This window comes from Aotus nancymaae, unplaced genomic scaffold, assembly GCF_030222135.1.
Source record: "Aotus nancymaae isolate 86718 unplaced genomic scaffold, 86718_ANA_hifiasm-v0.15.2.pri h1tg000029l, whole genome shotgun sequence".
Classification (NCBI taxonomy): Eukaryota; Metazoa; Chordata; class Mammalia; order Primates; family Aotidae; genus Aotus; species Aotus nancymaae.
This window is the reverse complement of record NW_026988442.1, coordinates 92,839,450-92,866,451: the sequence shown is the minus strand read 5'-3', so window position 1 is coordinate 92,866,451 and position 27,002 is coordinate 92,839,450. Positions and strand designations below refer to the sequence as shown.

Sequence of the window (27,002 nt, the reverse complement as noted above, 5' to 3'; positions counted from 1 at the left end):
ATAAATATGTGAAAAAATGAACAAGTAGAATCTGTGAAATAGTTTACTTCCTGTTTTCTGTACATTTTAATGCACTATTAATGGTTGCTTTCTGCAAATAATTACAAAGTAGTAAGTTGAACATTTCTGGCATATTAGACACAGGTCACCTGTTCCAGGAGATGCTAATTCTGTCATTGGTCATTTAGCTAGGACCCTCAGAGAATGCTTCGCTAGGTAGCTAGCTAAGAAATGATGCAAACTCATTGTTCTCAATGCTTAATATCTAAAATAACTCAATATTTGGAATATCTTTTGGTGGAGTTAGGTTATGGTTGCTACTTTCCTTTATTCTGAACAAGACTCTGGTCTTCAGAATCAGTGTTTACTTATTAAATAGTCAAAATCATTATGTATTTACCCCTAAATTATTTTCTTGTATAGTTCTAAGAGGTGGAAAGGAGTACAGAAGTTGTCATGTACAAGCTCTTCAGTTACAGTTGAGAAAAGGGACTATCCACTTCATCTGGATGTTGTATTTAGTGAGGTGAGGATAGGACTGGATGAGGAGGAAGACAGTCTGGGCCCCTCCCACCACTGCCTTAACCCTTTCCAGCTTCAGTGTTTTCATCTGCAGAGTCAGAGGTCTCGATAGTTTTACAGGTCTTCCCAAACTCCAATATCGTTTAAAGATAATTTTTTGTTGTTGCTGTTCATTGTACAACTGAGATAAAATAAGATTGTGGAAATTTAAAGGGACACTTTCTTTAAGGCCAATTATTGTCCAATAGGGTTTTTTTTCTTGTGTGTGATGATGGACGTATTCTGTATCTCTCCTGTCTGATATTCTAGCTGCTAGTCACATGTGACTATTGCGTACTTGAAATGTCACTGATAGACTGAGAAACTAAAATTTTAACTCTAAAACAAATTTAAACAGCCACATATGGCTAAAAGGTGCCGTATGGGACAATGCAGGTTAAATTCTTAGGCATTTGTGTTCAGAGGGAATTCCACACAGATTTATAATGGTGTTTTCTTTATATAGTGATCTACAACTGGAATCTCTTAATTATAGAATTTTGCAATTGTATCTCCAACTCTTACTGCTGAATCTTTCATGTGCCCATGTCACTGGCCTCTTTAAGCTCCGCTATCTTAGTGAGGATTGTGCACACCCACTGCAGTCCACCTGTAGACTCCTGTCAGTCCCCTGCAGGGCCACACTTTGTGCCTGTGGTGGACTTTGTAGTGCCTGGAGCAGATTTGGTGCTGTTCAGAATTTTATCTTCCCTTTATTTTTCCCTTTCTTGCTTTTCTTTTTTTTTTTTTTAAAGGGGCTTGATTCTGAGAAGTTTAATTATTTGAAAAAATGCTTAGTCTTTCATCAGCAAGAAATTTTTAGTACTAAAATCTTGAGCCTTTAGGGAGATGTTTGTAGTACTATAACGTCTAGTAACTAGGCTACAAAAGCTCTTTGTTACCTGGGTGAATTTTCCATTCAGTCCGTATTAATTCTTTCAGTATTACAAATACTACATTCTTGGATTTTCACATTTGGGGAATCACAAAGAGCCTGGAATGATTGTATCCTGAAATTCTGTACCTCAGAAATGAAATGATCAAATTTAGTGTAGAGGCATTCTTTTGCATAATGTTTGGAATTAATAAACCATGTGTTTGGAACTTAATCATTTTTCTATGAAATAATAATTTAGATGAGATTAAGTTTTTATGTATGGTTTGCCACTTCACAGAACCCACAATATCCTGAAACTTAATGCATCCATACCATGTGTGAGAGCTATCAGTGAAAACCTCCCTGCTGAGTATCTGAGGTACATCTTCTGGGACCACAGACACTGGTTTGTTCTATTGGCAAATGAAGGCATTAATTGATATCAGTCATTCCCTTGAGTTTTGAATAGAGGGACACCAAAAGTAGTTTGCCATTAAATGAAATAATAAAAGCACATGTTAAGAAGTATTTGACCAGCCTGGACAACACAGGGAGACTCCATTTCTACAAAAAATAAAAAGGTTAGCCAGACATGGTAGTGCATGCCTGTAGTCCCAGCTACTGGGAAGCCTGGCTCAAACAATCACAGTTCACTACAGCCTCCACCTCTTGTGCTCAAACTCCCACTGCACTCTTGCCCAACCAATCGAGTGAGACCCTGTCTCAAATAAAAAGGTTCAGGAATATAGAAGAGTAAATGCCACTTTCTTATTCCCATACCATTTCTTCTTCCTAAAAAACTGTTACTAGCTTAAGTTTTATACAAATGGAACCATATTACACTTTGCTTTTGCGCTTATATTTTAAAAAGGCAGGCTTACTGAGAGGGGTGTGTGTGTGTGTGTGTGTGTGTGTGTGTGTGTGTGTTGTATATATATATTTTATTTATTTTATTTTATTTTATTTTTGAGACAAGATCTCCCTCTGTCACCCAGGCTGGAATGCAGTGGCACAATCACAACTCACTGCAGCTCTGACCTCCCAGGCTCAAGCAGTCCTCCCACATCAGCCTCCTGAGAAGCTGGGAGCACAGGTTTGCACCACCATATTCGGCTAATTTTTAAGTTTTTCTTGTAGAGACAGGGTCTCACTGTGTTATCCAGGCTGGTCTGTACCTCCTGGGCTCAAGCAGTTCTCCAGCCTCAGCATCCCAAAGTACTGGGGTTATAGGTGTGAGCACCGTGCCTGGCCCTGAGGTATAATTTGCATAAGGTAACGTTACCCTTTTTAGGTGTATAGTCCTATAAAATTTGACAAATAAATACACTATAATCTAGATACAGAACATTTCCAACACCCCCAAGAGGTTCTTATTTCTGCCTCAGTTTTAAGAGCTGGATTGTATTCAGTTATGTCTTTACCTTAATTTTCCTAAATAACCTCTCCTTGATTCATGTTTAGGTTATTTCCAGTTTTGGCAATTCAAATATCTTTGTACATAAATTTTGGTGTGCTTTTGCAGTCATAGGGTAAATTCCTAGCAGAGGATTGATAGAATCAATGGTTATGTACCTTTAAGATTGTGATAGAGATGGCCATATGGCCTTGCCCAAAAATTGTCCTAATTTGCTTCCCAACCAATTACAGATGAGAGTGCCTATTACTCTCTCTTTTGTTAATATTGAGCGCCAGCAAATTTAATTTTTGCTTTTCTTTTTTTTGAGGCAGGGTCTTGCTCTGTTGCCCAGGCTGGAGTGCAGTGTTATGATCTTGGCTTACCACAACCTCCACCTCCCTGGGCTCAGGCGATCCTCCCACCTTTGCTTCCTGAACAACTGGGACTACAGGTGTGCACCACTATGCCCAGCTAATTTTTGTATTTTTTTTTAAAGATGGGGGTCTCACTATGTTTCCCAGGCTGGTCTCAAACTCCTGGATTCAACCAATCCACCTGTCTTGGCCTCCCAAAGTGCTGGAATTACAGGCATGTGCCACCATGCCTGATCAATTTTTGTTAATTTGATGGGAAAATATTACCTAGCAAAGTAACTTGCATTCAGTGGTGTTTCTTTTCTTCATATTAAAAATATACCTATACAAAAAACAAAAACATACCAGAGTTCACACAGGCACAAAATATAATCCATGCTGTTTCTTCTTAAAACCACCATATTATACTGGAGGAAATGGGGATAGAAAAATTTCGTCTTTGTTTCCATTATTCTCAACATGATTTTCATTTTCTGCTTATCTATATCGACATTTTGGTAATCGTACCAAAATGTTCCTGAACAAAATGTACGTGTACCAGATGTACATACATAGGTTATGTTAAGATGATTATAAAAATATGTATGTGCATGTATAATTTGCTGTTTTGCTTGCTTTTTAGTTCACCTTATTTCATGAACTTTTTTTTTGTTTTGGAAATCTTAATTTTAATAGTTTTTGGCTATGGTGAAGTTTGTTTAATAATTCCACTCTAAAATTTGTTTCCAATATTTTTGCTATTATTAATAAGACTTCAAATGCCATCTTTTACATATCAAAGGTTTTTTTAATCCACTTAAATTATTAGGATAAATCTCTACTGGTCTTATTCCTCTGAATTTATATATTAACATTGACATGTGAGCATAGAATTTTATCATTTGAATTTTTTTTTTTCACTCCACTGGAAATTCAGCCACTTCTCCCTGAAGAAGGCAGCAATTGCATGTCAATTTTCTTCTATTCCAGATTAATCTATTTATTTTTCTCCTTACATTAAAACACTCTAGGCTGGATGCAGTGGCTCACACCTGTAATACCAGCACCCTGGGAAGCCGAGGTGGGTGGATCACCTGAGGTCAGGATTTCAAGACCAGCCTGGCCAACATGGTGAAACCCCATCTCTACTAATAATACAAAAATTAGCCAGGCATGGTAGCACACACGTGTAATCCCAGCTACTTGGGAGGCTGAGGCAGGAGAATTGCTCCAACCCAGGAGGCAGAGGTTGAAGTGAGCCAAGATTGCACCACTGCACTCCAGTCTGGCGAGAGAGTAAGACTCTGTCTCAAAAAGTAAAATAAAATAAAATAAAATAAATCTTTTAATGTATGCTGTTTGTAAAGATTTCACACTCACTTTCCAGAGGTAATCCACTGTTACGTAGTAAGTTTAGTAAATTTTTTTTAAGTGGAATTTTCTCAATAGGTCATTAATGTGTTTCAAAGCTGAAAAATTACAAAACAGTGTATAGTGAAAAGTCTCTCTTTCCCTTGTGTCCCAAGCTACCTATTTCTTGGAGCCAGTTGATATTATCAGATTCTTTTGTATTCTTTCAGACATACATGGTATGCATTTTTGAGCAAAGGTGTGTTGGTGTATGTCCTCTGTTTTAAAGTCATAAATGTTACACTACAAATACTTTTTTCATATATTTTCTTAAGTAACTTTATTTCATTTATTTGTATTTAATTTTGAAAAATTAGATACTACATGCACATGATTCAAAAACAAAATGATGTAAAGGCTAAAAAATGAGTAGTCTCTCCCCTGTTCCCGATCACCGTCTGCTAGGTACCATCTTTCACTGAGTCTTTATGTATAGAGAAGCAAATAGGAAGTGACACAGTTTTGTTTTTTTCTGCTCTTGTAACTCTTACACTAACCTTTTCATATCTAAGAAAGCAGTATCACATAGTCCTTAAGAGCAGAGGCTCTGGGGTCAGCTCCCTGCGTTCAGATCTCTGCTCTGCCCTGTTTCATCATTGTGGTCCCAAGCAAATGTTTTACTCTGTCTGTGCTTCAGTCTTCAGATGTAAAATGAGGCTCCATAGACTTCCCTTGGAATAGTACTATACATAAGTGTATGTGTCTGCTAGTATTACTAGTTTTACTAAGGACAGGGATGCATAAAATTATATCCAAGAATCACTACCAATCAGTTTGATTTATATTTGTGATGTATATGGATATGGGTAAATTCATGGGATTCCTCACGAACTTGAATTTTACTTAAATACATTTTAGAGAACATTAGAAAATAATGTAGCTGAAATTTATTTTGTGGTTCCTTTTTGGGTTTATAGTTTTTTTGTTTTTACATATACTTCTTTAAATATATATTAAAACTAAACAGACATACATTCTTTATATAATAAACGTGTCCTAGAGAAGATGAGGGTAGATAGAGATGGCTGTTAAGAATATGAACTTTTTGTATAGTGCATTGTAATTTGAAACTGCTTTCTCATGCATTTTTCATAATCTCAAATTTGATTGATTAATGAATACATGGCTATATATAATATTTGTTTTTAGGTGACAGTGGCCCATAGAGTTTTAAAATTCCCTGGCCATACCTTTTTAGGACCAAATCATTAATTAAAGTTTCTTAAGTCAAACAAGGGGCAAGGGGGACTGAAGTATATTTATGTTTCAATTATTCCATCTTCAGTTATTTTTCTTTTTAAAAGACAAAGCAACAGCAAAACCTCTCTTCCCCCTTCCCACCCTCAGATCCCAGTTACAAAATATGTTCATTGTAGAAAATACAAAAATACAGAATAAACACGAGGAAAGAGAATCACCTTAGTACCACCTTCCAGCTTAATATTATTTCTGTTAACAGTTTGGTGTCTAGACTTCTTGGCTTTTTTCTTTGATTTAGATGAGCTCACACAGTCGTTCATGTTATTGACTGCCTTTTACAGTGATGGTACACACTGATTGATGTATTTAAAAAAAAACAGTATCATGAACATTTCAATCATGCCATTAAGTCACCTATAGGATCATTTACAATAGGTGCATCACATTCCTTCGAGTACGTATGGCACACTGCAGTTTATTTCATAACATATTTGTGTTCTATTTAAATTGCATCAGTATGCAATTGTTCTTCTAGACAAATCCTTTTGCATATCCATTATTTCCTAATGTTAAAATTCTGAGACATGAGATTATCGGGTTGTAGGAGATGCACTTTCTCGTACTTTGGATACATACAGCCAAACTGCTCTCCAGATAGTTGTTACCTCCCTACGTGCTTGCCAGTATGGGATATTTTGTTGGGATAAACCCATGCCCATTTGAGACCCAAATATCTCCCCTTACGAACTGGTGCAAATCACTTACAGTGCCTCTACCCCATCTCTTCTTTCCCACTTTCACTTCTCTTTGTCTCTGTTCTTCTGTATCCTTCCTTGTTTCCACCTCAGAACTTCACAGAAGCTGGATTTAGTGCAGGGTAGAGAGGGAAGCTCTTTTGAATGCTCCTCCTCACTCCTCACCTGCTGCTTAGTTCATTTATTATGTAAAATATTCTTGGGGCTTTGTACAACATCCAGTTTTTAAAAAATCATACCCATTTTTTTCAGTTTTCATGTTTCACATTTGTGACTGTCAGTAAGTTCATCTATTACACTCGTGAAGCGAGCTCATGCTTTAGCATGGTGGTTACTGAAGTAACCATCTCTGGAACCCCACAGACCAGGATCAGGTCCTCCCTCCTGTTCTTGCTGACTGGCCTTGGGATCTAGGATATGTTATTTAACCCCTCCAGTTCTTCTGTTTCTTCACTTATAAAATGGAGATAATGCTAATACTTTCCTCAGGATTTTGTGGGGATTTACAAAGGTGATGCTTATGAGTGGTCAATACACTGCTTAAATATAGTAAGCCTGCAGTAGGATAGCAGTTACTGTTACCTCATCTGACTGTCACAACGTGTGTGAATGAAGCGAAGAGTGTATTTGTCCTGCATTTCAGTAAACAGGAGCTGAAAGCTGGAATTCTCTTCCTGTCTTTCCATCTAATAAGTGGTGTCCTAAATTCCTAAATGGTGGTCCCAGAGTCCTAAATTCACATTGAATCAAGTTCATCTGTAAGGACTATCACAAAGTGGGACAGCTGAGGTTAGTGCAGGGATTGTGCCTCATAGAGTAATCTGGAACAACGTGAGAAGTTTCAAAAGCTTTACATACAGGTCTTGAGAGGTGCAGCTTCCAAAAGCCTCAGCAGACTCCCGGCAAGTAGGTGAGAAGATGCACTTAGTTCCAGGAGAAGAGGACTGGCTTTTGTGTGTCTTGACGTAGGAGGAGAGGTTACTGTATCTGAGAAATTTCCAGACACAGAGGCCAAAGAGTCTTCACAGAAAACATTTCAAGTTGACTGAGCACTGAGAGCAAAACATTTAATAGGTTTTTCTACCTTGGTTTAAATTGCTTTAAATGCATATGGCTAATTAGGTTTTAATCCTAACTTGTTTCCAACAGGGCATGGTGCTGATGTGAAGTGTGTAGACTGGCATCCAACCAAGGGGTTAGTTGTTTCAGGAAGTAAAGATAGTCAACAGCCAATCAAGTTCTGGGATCCCAAGACTGGGCAGAGTCTTGCAACACTGTAAGTGATAGGAACCTCACCTTAGCCCCTGAACAAAGGGGAGCAAAGCAGTGTATCTTTTAACTTTTAGCTTTATTTTCTCTTATGTATTTCTGAAAAAGTCATTTAGGCAACAGATGGACTTGGATCTATAGACTTCTTATTAATTATGATTCACCTCTGAACTCTTAATGAAGTAAGGCTTGTTTTTGTCCTGCCACATAGACCTAACTTTAATTTGGTTGCTGTATGGGGGTGGGGAGGAGGATGAGGAAAGAGGTAGTTATATTCCAGCCTGTCGTCTTTCATCAGCACACCTGCAGCACTGTGAGGAGTCGGTGTGTGCCTTCTCCATGTTACAACATCTATTTCGAGACGGTTTCCTCTGGTTTTGAACCAGTTCTCATATTTTGTGACGTGCTTACCTATGATGCAGCTGTGTAATCTAGTTTTCTCTTTCAGTTATTTGTGAACATCCACAGCTACATGAATGTGTTAACTTTTTTTGACCCAGTAGCTCTATCCTGGTCTTTGTGATTGGGAAGAGAACCATATTCAGAGTGAATTGGTTGGAGCAAGGCTGCTATGTTGTGCAACCCCAATGGCCATGTCAACCTGGAATGCCTTGTGAATGGTCCCTTGGAGATGTGCAGGCCGGGGGCTGTTGCACTGTTTTTAGTTCAAATTAACCTTCAGACTTTCCAGTGTCCATTTTTATGCTTTGTCTTAATTAGAGAAAGTTCACTGAATTTTTGAATGTAATGAGCTTTATTTAATATTAATTTCTGTATTCATGTGCTTTCCTGCTTCACGGATAAACTTTACTGTTCAGTGGAAGCTCTGCTGCTGTTTTATTTATTATTATTATTATTATGAGACAGAGTCTCGCTCTGTTACCCAGGCTGGAGTGCTCTGGTGCGATCTTGGCTCACTGCAACCTTCACCTCCCAGGTTCAAGTGATTCTCCTGCCTCAGCCTCACAAGTAGCTGGGACTATAGGCACCCGCCACCACGCCTGGCTAATGTTTGTATTTTTAGTAGAGATGGGGTTTCACTGTGTTGGCCAGGCTGGTCTCGAACTCCTGACCTCAGGTGATCCACCCGCCTTGGTCTCTCGAAGTGCTAGGATTGCAGGCGTGAGCCACCACACCCAGCCTCTGCTGCTGTTTTAACTGGTTGATGAGAGCTGTCTATGTTTGGGCAGTGCATATTATTGCTGTCATTGCCCTGTTACTTTCAAGTGTGTTTTTAACTGTGATTCTGTAATGTTACATGCTTTATCATTCTAGGCCCTACCTCTTGCCATGTTGATCCATTCGCTTTTCAACAAAAATGGCCATTATATTTACACTTGTTTTGAATTCTGACCTTTTTTTTCTTTGTTTCTAGTCATGCCCATAAAAACACAGTAATGGAAGTGAAATTAAATCTCAATGGCAATTGGCTGCTCACAGCATCACGCGACCATCTCTGTAAACTTTTTGATATCAGAAACCTAAAAGAAGAGCTTCAAGTCTTCCGAGGTCATAAGAAAGAAGCCACAGGTTAGCGATTGTGCTATGATTCTCATTGACAACTGTTACCTGTAGATTCTCAGATCCTGATAATTGTGTCTTTTCCCATGTTTTTGTTTTGCAGCTGTGGCCTGGCATCCTGTTCATGAAGGACTTTTTGCCAGTGGAGGGTCTGATGGTTCTTTGTTATTCTGGCATGTTGGGTATGTAAGATTTATGATGTGAAAACGTAGTGTACTTTTTGAAGAGAGCACCTGAATGTGTGCAGGCAAGACAGTTTTGTAATTTTTTTGTGTTCATATGTCCTATATTAGAGACTGCTTGCAGTTTTCAATTCTGTAAATCCAGCTTGGAATAAAAAATGTACCTCTGTTTGTAGATATGGAAGTCATTAAGGAGGGTTAAATTGACTCGCAGCCTTTTCTCTTGTGAAGTGCTTTTTGCATGAAAGGGTAAATGTCCTTTGGCAATGGCAAGCCAATACCCCTGTGACATGGGGAATTCACCAGAGTCCAAGTCCAGGCTTTGGTCACTTCGTTTTAAGGCTAACAGAAAATGTGTTTTTTGAGGCAGAGGGAGGAGCTGGGTAACTTTTGTGAAAAAGTCTTCTCTCTTTGGTGCTGTTGCAGGGTGGAGAAGGAAGTGGGTGGGATGGAGATGGCCCACGAAGGGATGATCTGGAGTCTGGCTTGGCATCCTCTTGGGCATATTCTCTGCTCAGGCTCCAATGACCATACTAGGTAAGCTTTATATTGAAATAGCAAAGCTTTATATGGAGCAACATGAAATAAATACTGCATATGTTTATTTTTATTGGTTGATTGATATATTAATTTATAGTCCAACTTATTCTTGGCAACATTTTTGTAATGGTTTACAAATACTTATATTGCAATAAAGAGATTGGGTATTGAATATGGCTTTGGTTATTCAAATTTTGTTTTGCCTTCTTTTTTTTTTTTTTTTTTTTTTTGAGACGGAGTTTCGCTCTTGTTACCCAGGCTGGAGTGCAATGGCGCGATCTCGGCTCACCGCAACCTCCGCCTCCTGGGTTCAGGCAATTCTCCTGCCTCAGCCTCCTGAATAGCTGGGATTACAGGCACACGCCACCATGCCCAGCTAATTTTTTGTATTAGTAGAGACGGGGTTTCACCATGTTGACCAGGATGGTCTCGATCTCTTGACCTCGTGATCCACCCACCTCGGCCTCCCAAAGTGCTGGGATTACAGGCTTGAGCCACCGCGCCCGGCCTTGCCTTCTTTTTTAAAACAAAATTTTTCTACTTTTTTTTTTTTTTTTTTGAGACGGGGTCTCTGCCCAGCCTGGTGTGCAATGGCACAGTTTTGGCTCACTGTAGCCTCAACCTCCGTGGGCTCAGGTGATCCTCCCATCTCAGCCTCCTGAGTAGCTGGGACTATAGGTGCACACCAATAGTCCACACCGATTACGACACCTGGCTAATTTCTGCATTTTTTGTAGAGATGGGGTTTCACCATGTTACCCAGGCTAATGTCGAACTCCTGGGCTCAAGCGATCCTCCTGCCTCGGCCTCCCAAGGTGCTGGGATTACAGGCATGAGCCACCTTGCCCAGCCCCACATCTTATTTTTATTTTTATTATTTTTTTAAGAGACCGAGTCTCACTCTGTCACGTAGACTGGAGTGCTGTGGTGAGATCACAGCTCACTGCAGCCTCAAACTCCTAGGCTCAAGCCATCTTCCCACCTTAGCCTCTTGAGTGGCTGAGACTACAGGCATGTGCCACCACACTCAGCTAACTTTTAAATTTTTATTTTGTAGAGACAGGGTTTCACTATGTTGCCCAGGCTGGGCTCGACTCCTGGACTCAGTCCTCCTGCCACAACCTCACATTTTTAATTTGTAGAAGAAACAAATTGTAAAAATTTGTTGTGTTTACCAAAGGTCTGCCTAGTACTGTTAAGTGCCCAGAAAAATACTGAAACCATGCTTCTCTTCTCTTCTCATTTCTTTTACAGCAAATTCTGGACTCGAAATCGACCAGGTGATAAAATGAGAGATCGATATAATCTAAATCTTTTACCTGGAATGTCTGAAGATGGAGTAGAATATGGTGAGACTCTTGCACATCTGTCCTTCTTTGAAATCTGATATTGTGTTATAGAAGTGTTTGATATTGGGAAGATTATACAAAATGAATTTTAATTTTATAGATTTATTTATAAATCATCAGTGACATTCATTTTTATAAAGCCTTAATTTTATCAAGTCTCTACTTTTGTAAATTTTCTATTGACAGTGGTGTATTACTATTTATAGATGACCTTGAACCTAATAGCCTGGCAGTAATTCCAGGAATGGGAATACCAGAACAACTAAAATTAGCAATGGAACAAGAACAGATGGGTAAGAGAAGTCACACAGATATATTTTATTTGTATAATTTTTTTCTTGACGTGTTTCTTATCTTCCTGGTAAATATATTGAAATACCAAAATGATTTATGTTGAGAAATGTTGATAAAAATGATATAAACTGTATAATACTTAAAATGTATTCCTACAATAATGTGTTCATTGATCAAGTGGCCAATTTCTTTTATTTAAGAGGCAAACTACTTTTCTTTATGGTTACAGGGAAAGATGAATCAAATGAAATTGAAATGACAATTCCAGGTTTAGATTGGGGAATGGAGGAGGTGATGCAAAAGGACCAGAAAAAAGTACCTCAGAAGAAAGTTCCTTATGCAAAACCCATTCCTGCTCAGTTCCAGCAGGTAAGTAAAAGTGACTCCACCCCATCCATGCAGAGAGGTTTTGGTTGGTTAGTTTGACGTTTCTCTTGGATTGTCTTGCTGTTGAAGGTATTTCTGTACTGGAGTATTTTTCCCATATTCACTCACCCTTAGACATGGTCCTCATCTCCTGCTTTGCAGTCGTCTTGAGTTTGTTATGAATCTTCTCTGTTCTGTCCTCACCATGAGAGGAGATAGAAGAAGGAGGCACGGAGCAGAGGGAGTATGTTGATTCTCTTCTCCGTTGTTTATCTACATTCTGCTTTAGTTGTCCCCTCAACACAAAGTGCACGTGCCCTGTGAAGAGGCTGGCCAGCTTTGCATTCTTAATAACATGCAGTATCTTGCAGCTTTTATCACCATAGTAATTTCTTTCTTTTTTTTAAAAAATATATATAAAGATGAGGTTTCACCATATTGGCCAGGCTGGTCTTGAACTCCTGACCTCAGGTGATCCACTCACCTGGGCCTCTCCAAGTGCTGGGATTACAGGCGTAATCCCACGGTGAGCCACCGTGCCCGGCCCACCATAGTAATTTCTACCTAGTAATACGTCTGCCTAAATTTATTCCGATGTCATTAAGAATTAGCATAAATCATGTACTTGAGTCATGGAGAAAAAGTAAAAAGAAATAAAGACAGTTCAGAGGTTAGATTGAGCAGATGACACTGTAGAGTGGTTTTCTCATTCTATCATTGTGATTTTCATACTTAGGGTATAGTTTAATATTCTCTTACTTCCCAAGGCTTGGATGCAAAATAAAGTTCCAATTCCTGCTCCAAATGAGGTGCTGAATGACAGAAAAGAAGACATTAAATTGGAAGAGAAGAAAAAAACACAAGCAGAAATTGAGCAAGAAATGGCTACATTACAGTATACTAACCCACAACTTCTGGAGGTGTGTGAAGCTCTTCAGGGGGGAATTCAAGATGCTCTAAGAGGGTGGTGGTGGCATTTTCATTGATACGCTCCTAAGGAAAAGGGAAGTGACTCTCCGATGGGTCTGACACACACCGCCATTTCCTGTTGCTATGCTAGAAGACTAGTTTCTAAAAGAATCCTGTTTCTTAAAATTTTTAAAAATATGGTATGTATTTATTTTTATTTCTTTTATTTTTGAGACAGAGTCTTGCCCTGTCACCCAGACTGGAATACAGTGGTATGATCATGGCTCACTACAACCTCTGCCTCCTGGGCTCAAGTGATCCTCCCACATAAGCCTCTTGAGTGGCAGAGACTGCAGGCACGCACCACCATGCCTAATGTTTTTTTAAAAGTGACTTCCTTGAGTCATATATTGGACTTCTAAAGCCAAATTAGGGTCAGGCGTGGTGGCTTACACCTGTAATCTCAGCACTTTGGGAGGCCAAGGCTGGCAGATCACCTGAGATCAGGAGTTCGAGACCAGCCTGGCCAACATGGTGAAACTCTGCCACTACTAAAAACACAAAAATTAGCCAGGTGTGGTGGTGCGCGCCTGTAGTCCCAGCTACACGGGAGGCTGAGGCAGGAGAATTGCTTGAACTCCGGAGGCAGAGGTTGCAGTGAGCTGAGATCGCACCACTGCACTCCAGCCTGCGTGAAAAAGTGACACGCTGTCTCAAAAACAACAACAACATAAAACCAAATTAGTGGGGCAGTGAGTAGATCTAAGTTAAATATACATTTTTAATAGAAAAGATAAAGGCAAAATAGTTTTAATTTGAATTCACCTATTTATGAAAGAATTTTTCTCGTCAGCTCATATAGCAGGTAGCTTGTTCTTATTTTTCCTATCTATGTTAGCTACCAAGAATGATGAAATAGTGGTAAATTACTGGGCTTTCCCTGATCAAGATGGATATAAATAATCCTGATTAGGCCAGGCGTGGTGGCTCACGCCTGTAATCCCAGCACTTTGAGAGGCTGAGGCAAGAGGATCAGTTGCGCCCAGGAGTTTGAGATCAACCTGGACAATATAGCAAGACCATATCTGTACAAATAATAATAGTTAGCTGGGTGTGGGGGCACGTACCTGTAGTCCCAGCTACTCTGGAGGCTGAAGTGGGAGACTCACCTGAGCCCAGGAGGGTGAGGCTGTACAGAACCATGATCACACCACTGCACTCCAGCCTGGGGGACAGAAAATCTAAAAAACATAAAACAAAACAAGAAAACCTTACTGCTGTGTTCCAGCACTTAATAAGAAAGGACCTAAAACTCCTCACAGTGCTTGAGTGTTTCACGGATTCTAATTACCATTGGAGCATGAAGAGTTGGAGGAATTTTTATGTTTATTTTGAGGGTCCTCTAATGGAATACATGATAGCAATATTGGCATCTTCAAGGACTCTGGCTTATTTATTCAACATGCTTTTTTCTTTCTTTCTTTCTTTCCAGCAACTTAAAATTGAAAGACTTGCTCAGAAACAGGTCGAGCAAATTCAGCCTCCTCCCTCATCTGGCACCCCTCTCCTCGGACCCCAGCCTTTTCAAGGACAAGGTCCAATGTCTCAGATTCCTCAAGGTTTTCAACAGCCCCACCCATCTCAGCAGATGCCAATGAACATGGCTCAAATGGGGCCTCCAGGTCCACAGGGACAGTTTAGGCCTCCTGGACCTCAGGGACAAATGGGACCACAAGGTCCTCCACTACATCAGGGAGGTGGGGGGCCACAAGGATTCATGGGACCACAGGGACCCCAGGGCCCACCCCAGGGGTTGCCACGGCCTCAGGACATGCATGGGCCCCAAGGAATGCAGAGGCATCCTGGACCTCATGGCCCTTTGGGACCTCAAGGGCCACCTGGACCACAAGGTAGTTCTGGTCCTCAAGGTCATATGGGTCCTCAGGGTCCGCCTGGCCCACAGGGTCACATAGGCCCCCAAGGTCCGCCTGGTCCCCAGGGTCACTTGGGCCCACAGGGGCCTCCTGGTACTCAAGGTATGCAGGGACCGCCTGGTCCCAGAGGAATGCAGGGACCTCCTCATCCTCATGGGATCCAAGGCGGGCCAGGGTCTCAAGGGATCCAAGGTCCTGTGTCTCAGGGACCTCTGATGGGATTGAATCCAAGAGGAATGCAGGGGCCTCCAGGCCCCCGGGAGAACCAGGGTCCTGCTCCCCAAGGGATGATGATGGGCCATCCACCTCAAGAGATGAGAGGACCTCACCCTCCAAGTGGACTACTGGGACATGGCCCTCAGGAAATGAGAGGTCCTCAAGAGATCCGAGGCATGCAGGGGCCTCCACCCCAAGGATCAATGCTGGGACCTCCCCAGGAATTGCGAGGGCCTCCAGGCTCACAAAGTCAGCAGGGGCCACCCCAGGGCTCTTTAGGACCTCCACCCCAGGGTGGCATGCAAGGACCCCCTGGACCTCAGGGACAGCAGAACCCAGCAAGAGGGCCACATCCATCTCAAGGGCCAATACCATTCCAGCAACAGAAAACACCTCTGCTAGGTGATGGGCCCCGGGCCCCCTTCAACCAGGTATTGTTCATTTCCAACTTATAGGCATTAATGCATTGGGAAAGTATGCTCTTCACAGAAGTGATACTGCTGAGTATTGTGGAAAATGGTCACAGCTGGATAGAAATATTTATCAAGTAGTGGCAGTAGCTTAAGATACTAGCATCCTAGCTGAAGAGGGAAATCATAAGAATGATGAGTTAGGTTATACCCCCATTAAGTACATCTCAGTATTCGTTTTTACTTCTCACGTTTTTTTCTCTTTTTGTAATAGAGCTTCTTCCAGAAAAGATCCACTGTCATTTGAGTACAGTTGATCATTGTCCCAGGGCTCCAGGAGAGCTGTGACCCTGAGAAGGAGGCATGTTTTACATGGTGGTCAGCTCTGAGGCCATCATGCCCCTTTTCCGGGCCCTTCACGTTGCAGCCTGGTGTCCCATGGGCATGCCAGCCACTGAGTCACCTCCTGTCTGCCAACTCTACTTTTGAAAGCTATGATGGGATATTTAACTCACGAGTGTACTATAAACTCTACCTCACTGTTTATTACGATGAATAGAAATCAAGAGACCTGCGATTTCAGAGTTGAGCATTCCGGAAATTGTGGCCCTTTGGATGAAACTCTGCTCAAGTTGTTTTCAGCTCACATATAAAAGTGTTGGCAGGAAGGAGTATTTCTGTAGAAATTCTCCTTTTTTGAGGACTCTGTTTTTGTTAGCCAATTATTATTACTCATTCGCCGAGCTTGTGCTTGAGAGATGGTGTGAGGAGAGTTCAGGTCGCTTGAGGGAGTGAATTACAAAAAGAATTGCATGAGCAGAAATAGATTTAAATACTGTTCAGCTCTGTGGTTTTCATGTTTTTCTGAAGTTCTTAGTCTGGAGGCATTATTTGGGTCTGAATAATTGAGTTTTGTTCCTGAAAACTCACTTTTGGTCCAGTTGTGGACCAAAAGTGAGTGAGCGAGCTAACGTTGACTCCCTGAGATACTTGGAGAGAGGGGATGCTGCAGATGGAGAAAGCAGTCTTGTTTTGGTTTTTCAAGTACCACCGGAAATCCCTAATGTAAAGGTAACCATTGGATTTCCTGAACTCAGCTGACTAGCCAACACAAATAAATTACATGCTATTCTTCAGCAGATCTTCCAGAACTTAAAAGTGTCATACCAATGGAGAATGTGATGGCATCTGAGTTATTTCCAGATTTTTATTAGGCACTTCTCAGAAGTTAGGATGAAGTGAATTAAATATAGGATTGCCATTCTAAATTGCCCTAAAACTTGAAGTATTATGTATTTTATTAATTTATTGCTCAGTTGTATGTATATATGTTTATTGTAAGTTATTTTCCTGACTTTCTGGTAGTAAGTGAACAGTTCTCATTTGGGAGGATTAAGAAAATAATGAACTTTAGCTACTGTGTTATAACTGAAATATTTATAAACATGTCAGAGTCACAAGGACCGGCCTGAGTTTCTGGGACAATTCAATGAGATTTTTTATTGTGCCATGTAGTAAAATATTTTATACATGAAAAGCATGATTCTGAAATTTTAATTGACCTATAGAAATATTGGTAGGATGAGTCTGAAGATCTGATACTTTGTAGGGCATTTCAGATTTCAGAAGTTGCCTGATGAAAATCTGCTCTTACTTCTTTTATGCTGAAATCTAACTTGCTTCACTTTAATCAGACCAGTTACTTAAACCAGTTGTTTTAATTGGTTTAATTTAGTGTTACTGTGTTAGGATTTCTGACTTTCCACTGATTTTTTTTTTTTTTTTTTGGCATTACAAGTAAAGATCTAATTTTAAATAAAAGTTGTCAACAGTTTTAAAATACAAGTGCTTTTTAAAAAATTCTAGTAAGAGAAGTTATCTCCTTTCTCCTGATGTAAGGACAATGTTGCTATCATCTCACTAGCTAAATATTTACTGGGTGTTTTTATCTTGTCATAATGCAGTTGCTATTTATGAAGCACAAGCCTGTGATTTCACACCCTTACTTTAAAAACCTATTTTCAGGAAGGACAGAGTGCAGGCCCCCCACCCCTGATCCCAGGCCTAGGGCAGCAGGGAGCGCAAGGTCGCATTCCTCCTCTGAACCCCGGACAAGGACCTGGCCCCAGCAAAGGTAAGTATCTGCTCAGCTGAATAAAAGATTATATTCTACCACCTTTGTGCGCATTTTACAGTAAATAGTTTTGTTGGTCAGCCATTGATAGACTGGTCATTTGAACCTCTGGGCAAAATAAGGGCATGGTCCTTGAGGTAAGAGCTTTGTCTTTGGTTGTTTTCTTAGATCTATTTAGTTAGGCAGCAACACTGGCCAGAGGACATAAGCCCCTCACCCCAGAACTGACAGCGAAGGCGCCTGGACAGGCTCCGGCAGTCGTGCCCATCTGTCGGCAATGCAGGTGGTCCCTGCGCTCACTGAGTGCTAGCGTGTCTCTGTCATCCTGAAGAGATGAATTGTTTCTGCTTCAAGTTTTTGCCAGTGTTTTTATCATCACACCTCGTTCTCCCAAATCCTGTCATATATTGAATTCTTTAGCTGGTTCCGTAGCTGTGCACCATTTGAAAAGAAGAAAGCACTCTACCCATATGTGGTTCCTCAGGTTGTTGATATGAAAAGCAACGAGATGAGAATGATTAGAATGTAGATGTGGGGCTATTTGGAAGTTTGGAGTTAATCCTAGGGTTGAAGGAGAGCGCGCAGGGCACCATGGTCCCTGAGATCAGTGGGACACCCCCTGCCTTGCAGAGTTGGAGCAGGAGCGTGGTGGGCAGCACGCTGTTGGGAAGAGTTGAAGGGGGTGACCCTGGGAGTGTGGATGGAGGGGAGTGAGGAAACACTGTTATGTTCAACACACACTTTCATAGTGGGGAGAAGCCACAACTCCAAGAATCAGGAGGACCGCAGAGGTTGCCCTTCACAGAACTTCACTCTCTTAGTTTTAATTGGCTAAGCCCACAGCACTGTGTGGTACATGTTAAGTAAGATTCTTGCCCCCATTTTATCCAGTTAAGAAAAGTCCTTGTCAGCATTACAGTCCTAGGACTTTGTGAATTTAAGCTCAGTCTTGAATTTATGTGTGATACTAGAGGTAAGAAAGAGGTAAGGGAACTAGAGGGAGTTTCTTTCTGTCCCACTGTGTAGAAGTGTTAGCAGAGGCTATACAGAAGGAAGGTGGCTCACAGGGAACTAGAGAAGCAAAAGGGGAGTCTATCCCCCAAGTTACTGCCATCAGCAAACTGCGAGCTGCTTCTCTTCCTCTCCCTGCCCTGTGTCTGTCTCCACCTCCTTCCCTCTCATCCTTGCTCTTTCCCTTTTCTCTTTATCCCCCTCTTTCTTTCTCTTCCTCCTTTCTCCTCCCAGGGACCAAAGGGAGAAGGGAGAGCCGAGAAAGTGGCCCTGCCATCCCCTACTGGATTAACCGCTTCCGCCACCCCATCACTGGTGGCCACATCCCTTCTAATTTGTAGTGGTGGGTTTCTTTCCTTGAAGAGCAGGGTACTTTTAAACAGATAGAGGTAATGGGAGGATTACTATTCATAGGATTAATAAGTCCAAACGGAATATGTTTACCTACCTTACACCAAAGGTCTGCTGTGTCTGAGGTTATGCTAAGTTCAAGCAACATCATGTCAGGGAAGAAGCCATGAGCTGCAGGAACACACTGAGCAGTGAGGGAGCCTGTCTGCCAGAGGAAATGGATTTAGGATCTTCGCAAACTGCTGAATAGAGAGGAGAGGACTTGTAAAAGAGACAGGTGGGACAGAAAGAGCTGGAGGAGAGAGACTCCTGTAACGGCACAGTATTATCCTGAGATTTCCAAGTGTTTTGTATATGTTGTATGGTAAGCAGGAATTGAAACAGCCAATAGAAATGAATGAAAATGAAAGGGGAGGGGCCAAGTGCAGTGGTGCATGCCTGTAATCCCAGCACTTTGGGAGGCAGAGAGGGCGGATCACTTGAGGTCAAGAGTTCAAGACCAGCCTGGCCAACATGGTGAAACCCCATCTCTACTAAAAATACAAATATTAGCCAGGTGTGGTCCCTGTAATTCCTGCTACTTGGGAGGCTGAGGCAGGAGAATCGCTTGAATCTGGAAGGTGGAGTTTGCAGTGAACTGTGATCACGCCACTTCACTCCAGCCTGGGTGACAGAGTAAGACTGTGTCTTTAAAAAAGATAAAAGAAAAAAGAAAAGAAAAAGAAGAAGAAGGATGCTGGGAGGCTGAGAATTATGGCTGGCTGGGGTACAGGAGGGGTTCATCTTTATTGCCAGGGAAAAGCAGTAAAAGGCATGAGCTTTACTCAGTGGAGGAATTTCACTTAACACAGTTTTTGTTTTTAGAATCAAGAGTATCCTTTCGCTTGATATCAAGAGTGCTTGATTTAAATTGTATGTTGACAAAAATAGGTAAACATTTATAAAAGCTGCAGTAGTTCAGTAGCCGGAAAAACAGTCCCTTCAAAGTTAGGAGGTGAACTAAGTTAACCATCACACGTTTAACTGGCATCTTTCCATTTTATTCAGTACTTTCGCTATGATACATATTTTCAAATATTTTAGAAACCTTTTGTGGGATTCCAAACACTGTCTTCAGAGAATGGTGAGAATACTGTAGATGAGGAACGACATTCATAGATAGGTGCAGAAGACCCCGAAACTGAAGCCCAGCAGGGCTATTTGATCATCAGGCAGGTATTCGAGAGGCCAGTGATTCCACACAATAAGGAATCAGGTGCAACAGGCCGGGGCTAGAGGAGGGATGTCACGGGCGGAAGCAGTGGCGCCTGTTGATGGGTACAGAGGTGAGTTCTTGGCGCGCCTCCTGGCCTGCAGTATTAATTTCCTCTGTTGTGTCCTCCTTGGATGTGGAGCAGGTGGCCCTAATGAAATGCCTGAAAGAATAGGGGCAGACAAAGGAAGCTCCTTCTGAAGCCCAGGAAGCCCTCTCATTTTCCAGTGTATCCTAAGACGTGGACAGACGCTGCTGATCTCATTTGAGATTAGTAATTTGCCCTAGCTAGTGGGTGATGACACTGAAGTCTGCACCCCAAAGCTCCTGTTCTTTCTATTGTACAGTGCCTCAGGGACATTTGTCACGTAACTAAGCTGAGCAGCAAGGAGGGAAAACATTCTCAATAAAGAATGCATTCTGAAATGTGAAGATGCTGCAGATCAGACCTATGTTAGCAGGTTTCCTGGAAGACGTGGTAAAGTCAGCTTTGTTTCCTTTAGGTGACTCCCGCGGCCCTCCAAACCATCACATGGGCCCGATGTCAGAGAGGCGGCATGAGCAGAGCGGCGGGCCTGAGCATGGGCCCGAGAGGGGGCCTTTCCGGGGTGGCCAAGACTGCAGGGGTCCCCCTGATAGGCGTGGCCCTCACCCAGACTTCCCCGATGACTTCAACAGACCAGATGACTTCCACCCTGACAAGCGCTTTGGCCACCGGTTACGTGAATTTGAGGGGCGAGGAGGACCTTTACCGCAAGAAGAGAAGTGGAGGCGAGGGGGCCCTGGGCCTCCATTTCCTCCTGATCACAGGGAATTCAGCGAAGGGGATGGCCGGGGTGCAGCCCGAGGCCCTCCGGGGGCATGGGAAGGCCGCAGACCGGGAGACGAACGTTTCCCCCGGGATCCTGAGGACCCACGTTTCCGAGGGCGCAGAGAAGAAAGGTGGGACAGATACTTTGTGGGCCCATTCTATCTTCAGTGGAGCTTTTTATCTGCTCTCTCCACAAAGGTCTCTTTCTTCTTTTTCTTGAGGAAAGAGAATTATATCAATTACTAGCCCTACACTCTCTAGAGTTTGCATTTGGACTTTTAAAAAAAGTGTGCTTTTTAACCTTAGTCTAGTTTTAATCTTTGCTGTTTAGAAGTCTTTTTCTTTTTGCTTATTTTTTAAATTTTTTGGTCCTTTTAAAGAGATGGGAGGATCAGTATACTGTGAGACTTGCTGGGATCTGAGTTAAAGTTTCCAGGTTCTTCTTGATGAGAATGGTGAAGTGTGAGGTAGCTACCTAGATTGGAAACAAAGGGGTCGTGAAATAGATGCAGTTTTTGTGTAATTGCCCAGTAATCTTAACAAACTTGAACTGAAAAATAATCTTCCTGTTAAACTTAGATCAGGCTTGAACTCTCATCTCAGTCTGCTTGGGGAGTTTAAGGAACATTTAAGAAGAAATGTGGAGAAAGAAACAGGAATTAGCCCATGACCAGTGGCTCATGCCTGTGATCCCAGCACTTTGGGTGGCTGAGGCGGGAGGATTGCTTGAGGCCAGGAATTCAAGATCAGCCTGAGTGAAACTCCATCTCTACAAAAGAATGTAAAAATTAGCTGGGTTTGGTGGTGCATGCCTATAGTCCTAGCTACTCAGGAACCTCAGGTGGGAGGATCACCTGAAGCCAGGAGGCTGCAGTGAGTTATGATTATGCCATTACACTTCAGCCTGGGCTACAGAGCGAGATCCTATCTGTTAAAAAGGAAAAAAAAAAAAAACACCCAGGAATTAGTAAAATCTCAAGTAAGACTAAAAATAATTAAAGATGATGATAATTGAGTGTTTACTTTGTGTCAGATGTTACCTTATTTAATTCAAGGAATTTGTTTTAATACAGGAAATTATTGACCTCATTAAAAGAATTTGTGAGATAGGTGCAAATGTCAGCGTCAGTTATAGATACAGTTTCAGACAGAATAAGAGCAGAATAAGACCTCAGAAAAGGTCTGGCAGGTGGTAGGTGTTGGAGCTGGGCTTCAGGCCCATGCTCTTCAGCACTCCAGCTTTTACTGTAGTCACTGACTGCTCCTTAGCCATCCATCTGTGTCCTTTCATCCTGTTGTTTTTTTTTTTCCCTGGAGATGGAGTCTTGCTCTGTTGCCAGGCTGGAGTGCAGTGGAGCGATCTCGGTCCACTGCAGCCTCCACTATCCGGGTTCAAGCGATTCTCCTGCCTCAGCCTCCTGAGGAGCTGGGATCAGGTGGCACATGCCACTTTGCCTGGCTAATTTTTGCATTTTTAGAAGAGATGAGGTTTTACAGTGTTGGCCAGGCTGATCTTGAACTCCTGACCTCAAGTGATTCACCCCGCTCAGCCTCCCAAAGTGCTAGGTTTACAGCATGAGCCACCGCGCCCAGCCCTTTCATCCCATTTCTTACTGCTCTTGTCAATAGGTGGTCGACTTAGGGTTGGCCATCCGACCCTCAGGGGTGGTGAGAAAAGCATGGCTGGTGACCCACCCAGAAGCATGACATAGTGGGGGCTCAGGAAGCAATTGTTTTGGGGAAGGGAATAGGGAGGTTAAAAATAAAGAGGTAAGGGCTCCCGGTGTTCTTAAGACCCTTTCTCAGTGATATCCAAGCATCACCTTTGACATGGCTTTTTATGACGACTAGAGCCTTACGTCTACGTAATTTTCACTGGTTTATTGAATCTCTGCATCTTGTGCAAAATGTTACATTTTACCTTGTCTTGTTTTCTTTTTTTTTTTTTTTTTGAGAGGGTGTCTTGCTCTGTCACCCAGGCTGGGGTGCAGTGGCACGATCTCCGCTCACTGCAACCTCTGCCTCCTGGATTGAAGCGATTCTTGTGTTTCAGCCTCCTGAGTAGCTGGGATTATAGGCAAGCGCCACCACGCCTGGCTAATTTTTATATTTTTAGTAAAGACGGGGTTTCGCCTTGTTGGCCAGGCTGGTCTCGAACTCCTGACCTCAGGTGATGTGCCTGCCTCGGCCTCCCAAAGTGCTGGGATTACCGTCCCTGGCTGCTCTGTCTTGATTTGTATTGTATTTCATCTGTCAGTGCAGACCCACAGCCTAGGCTGGTGTGCAGTCACAGCTCTGTGCTGTTCTTCAGATATTCGACCCCTGCTCCTGCACCTGGGACACTGTGTTTGCTCTTCTCTCTGCCCAGAACACATGCTCCCAACTGTTTGAGGCTCATGCCAGTTAGATGCCTGCCCCTGCCACCTCCAGTTCCTTTGCTCTGCTTTATATTTCGTCATGGCACTGAGCACTGCTTGACCTAAAGTAATAATGCTTGGAAATCATTATTGCCGGTAGCTTCTGCAAGCATATTGCCTTCTGGCTGACGGGGGCTTAGTTTCCTCACCACTGTGTAAACCCTCAGGACCTGAGCAACAGTGTGGCACTGCAGGTGTTTCTTGACTTGAATTCATGGATCTGTTAGATGGGAAGGAGAGAGGAGAGGCGTCAGTCAGTCCATTAGCAAGTGTATTACTCGGGCTGCTATAACAAAGTACCACAGACTGGGTGGCTTAAGCAAGAGGAATCTATTTTCTCACACTCCTGGAGGCTAGGTATTCCTGATCGAGGTCCAGCAGGGCTGGTTTCTGGTGAGGGCCCTCTTCCTGGCTGGCAGACAACTGCCCTTCTACTGTGTCCTCACATGGGGGGGCGGGGACATGAGGTCTCTCTGGTATCTCTTTTATAGGAGCTGTAATCCCATAATCAGGGGTCCAGTTCATAATTATGACTTCAGTCCTAATTAACTCCAAAAGGCCCCACCTCCTAGTACATCACACTGGTGTTTATCAGCATATGAATTGGAGCGGTGGGGACGAAAACATTGCGTCCATAAAGGAGGCATTTTCTTATTAGGGCAGACTGGATTGTCTTTATCCCTTTGTAACTAGGGCAGTCATAGTGGTGAGTTTAGGGAAGACGCGCACCCTGCCGAGACCTCCTGCTCACCTGTCTCTCCTCTTCCTGGCCAGCTCCACTCTTGCTAGAGTTTGTCATTTTGGCCAGTGTCTTCAGCACACCCTCTTGACTTGTAAGAAGCATGATTTGGTCAGGTTACCTCGGGACCAAGAAAGGTATTAAAAAGGTAGCTGGAACTCGGGAGGCTGAGGCAAGAGAATCGCTTGAACCCGGGAGGCGGAGGTTGCAGTGAGCCGAGATCACACCATTGTACTCCAGTGTGGACAAGAGCGAAACACCGCCTCAAAAAATAAAAAAAGGCAGCTGGCGTGGGGGAGTAGAAAAGAGAGATCTCTTTTTTTCTAGCAGAATGCCAAGTGACAATTGAAGGAGGAGTGGTAGAATGAGAAAATCATCTCTTTAATAAGCAGTCCATGTCATAACTGATGCTGGCAAGGGTCATCAGTGGGTGCTAAACCTATTGGGCAAAATATCGTGGGGAAGCCAGGTGTTCTCTCAGTGTCACAGAGTTACCCCAGAGTGCTTAATAATTGCAAAGGGAAAAATGCACCTTTGTGACAGCAAACTGTGGTTGCCACACCACCCTTATGTCATAAACATGGAGACAGATGTGCTCACAAAAGGTCTAAGCAGGTTTTGCCAAAGAGTTCAACCTGAATCTCACCATGAGGAAACAATCAGATGCATGTAGAGTGTGAGACACCATAAGACTCCTGGATAGACCGCCCAAAAACGCCACGCTCAGGAAAACAGAAATACAGGAGGGAACCACTCTAGATGAAAGGAGACCAAAGGAACGTGGCCACTCAGTAACCGCCCGTGGTCATGGTGGAATTCTGTGTTTAAAACAGCCCACTGTGGGGCCGGGTGCGGTGGCTCATGCCTGTAATCCCAGCACTTTGGGAGGCCGAGGCAGGTGAATCATGAGGTCAAGAGATCAAGACCATCCTGGTCAACATGGTGAAACCCCGTCTCTACTAAAAATACAAAAATTAGCTGGGCACAGTGGCGCATGCCTGTAATCCCAGCTACTCGGGAGGCTGAGGCAGGAGAATTGCCTGAACCCAGGAGGCGGAGGTTGCGGTGAGCCGAGATCGTGCCATTGCACTCCAGCCTGGGTAACAAGAGCGAAACTCCGTCTCAAAAAAAAAAAAAAACAAAACAGCCCACTGCAAAGGACATTTTCAGGACAATTGGGGCAATTTGAATCCGGCCATTATTAAATACAATCACATATTACTGAGAGTGTGAAGGTATTGTGGTTATACAGGAGCAAGTCCTTGTTCTTAGAACAAATGTCCTGAAGCATTTAGGGGTGAAGCATCCTGTCGGCAGCTGATTTTCAAGTAGTTTAGAAAACATGTTTGTGAGGAGCTGGACAGAGAAAATAAAGCACGTGTGGCAAAATATTAAGAAGGGACTGATCTGGGTGGAGGATCTGGGCTCTTCGTTGTACTGTTCTTTCAGCTTTACTGTAGGTTTGAAAATCTAATCTTTTAAGTAGAAGGTTAGGGTAAAAGACAAGGGAATGGAAACCAGAGGAAGAGCAGAGGCCTAGCTTGGGGGGAGGCCGCGCAGCTCCCGCAGAGGGGCCCTGCAGGGCGGGACCACCTCCTCTCGGTGTGCACTGTCAGGCCGCTTCGTCGTCTTCCACACAATCCTGCTGGTACCCTCTCTGCCTCAGCAAGACTCCCAGTCAGCGTAGTCTCCCAGCTCCAAAATCCTGAGAGAGAGAAGGGGAAGCTGTTGACTAAGCAGGGCTCCAGGCTGCCAGCTGGTCAGTGGATGGCTTCCTGTAAGCCAGATGCTAACCTGTGTGCCCACAGCTGCGGAGTGGGGCCGTCAGTGCAGCTCGTGGCCATGGAGGCCTGCCTCTGGGTGGAGGCTGTGGGCTGGGGCAGATGGCAAAGCCCCTCCCTACAAACAGGTCCAGTAGAGTTGGCAGACATGATCTGTGCCCCCATTGTTCTGATTATGTAAGTCGTAAATGTTTGTCATACAAATGTAGATGATAACGACAAGTTTTTATGAGGCAGTGATCCTGGGCGGAGGGTCAAGACTGGCTGAGTTCAGATCACCAGTACTTACTGTGTGTCCTTGAATAAATGACTTCAGCAGTCTGGGCCTCAGTGTTCTCATCAATGGAGCTGCTAATAATACCAGCTTCACATGGTGGCTGTGAGAATGAAATGAAGGAGTAGATGTACTTGGCATGGTATAGGCACTTTAAACATGTTGATGTTATTATTACTCCTAAAAGCCTAAAAGAAGCTTAAAGTAACCCCACACTCTGGTATGTTTCCTTCCTGTTGGTTTTTGCCTCTGGTAGTGTTAATAGGATTATACAATGTATCCTTTTAAAAATACATAGTTTCATTTTCCTCCTAATTAGCATAGTATCTTGCTTTCTCATATCATATGCTTCTCTGAAACATGAACTTAGAGTGGCAGGGTGTTCCCCAAGATGGACATTCTGCTGTTTTCTCTACAGTTTCAGAAGAGGAGCCCCCCCAAGGCATGAGGGTCGTGCTCCCCCCAGAGGAAGGGATGGTTTTCCTGGTCCTGAAGACTTTGGTCCAGAGGAGAATTTTGATGCTTCTGAGGAGGCGGCCCGAGGACGAGATCTCAGAGGCCGAGGTCGGGGAACCCCGCGAGGTGAGCACGTCACTGAGGACACCTGGTCTGGAAGGAGAGGGTGCAGAGTGCGGTGGGTGTGAGCACACCGGGGACAGTCTGAGTGCAGCACTGTTTTCTCTGTTGCGC

General features: G+C 43.0%; 1 protein-coding gene across 1 annotated transcript in view; it reads left to right on the top strand.

The window, feature by feature from the left end:
- WDR33 (WD repeat domain 33) overlaps nt 1–27,002 on the top strand; it is a 112,140-nt gene that overhangs the window by 79,430 nt on the left and 5,708 nt on the right. The window contains exons 8-19 of the mRNA XM_012462318.3: nt 7,702–7,828; nt 9,197–9,351; nt 9,446–9,524; nt 9,951–10,061; nt 11,319–11,413; nt 11,620–11,706; nt 11,937–12,076; nt 12,841–12,993; nt 14,475–15,563; nt 17,568–17,676; nt 20,794–21,232; nt 26,731–26,894. Coding sequence (XP_012317741.1) covers nt 7,702–7,828; nt 9,197–9,351; nt 9,446–9,524; nt 9,951–10,061; nt 11,319–11,413; nt 11,620–11,706; nt 11,937–12,076; nt 12,841–12,993; nt 14,475–15,563; nt 17,568–17,676; nt 20,794–21,232; nt 26,731–26,894 — 2,748 coding nt within the window. The remainder of the gene's footprint in view (nt 1–7,701; nt 7,829–9,196; nt 9,352–9,445; nt 9,525–9,950; nt 10,062–11,318; nt 11,414–11,619; nt 11,707–11,936; nt 12,077–12,840; nt 12,994–14,474; nt 15,564–17,567; nt 17,677–20,793; nt 21,233–26,730; nt 26,895–27,002) is intronic.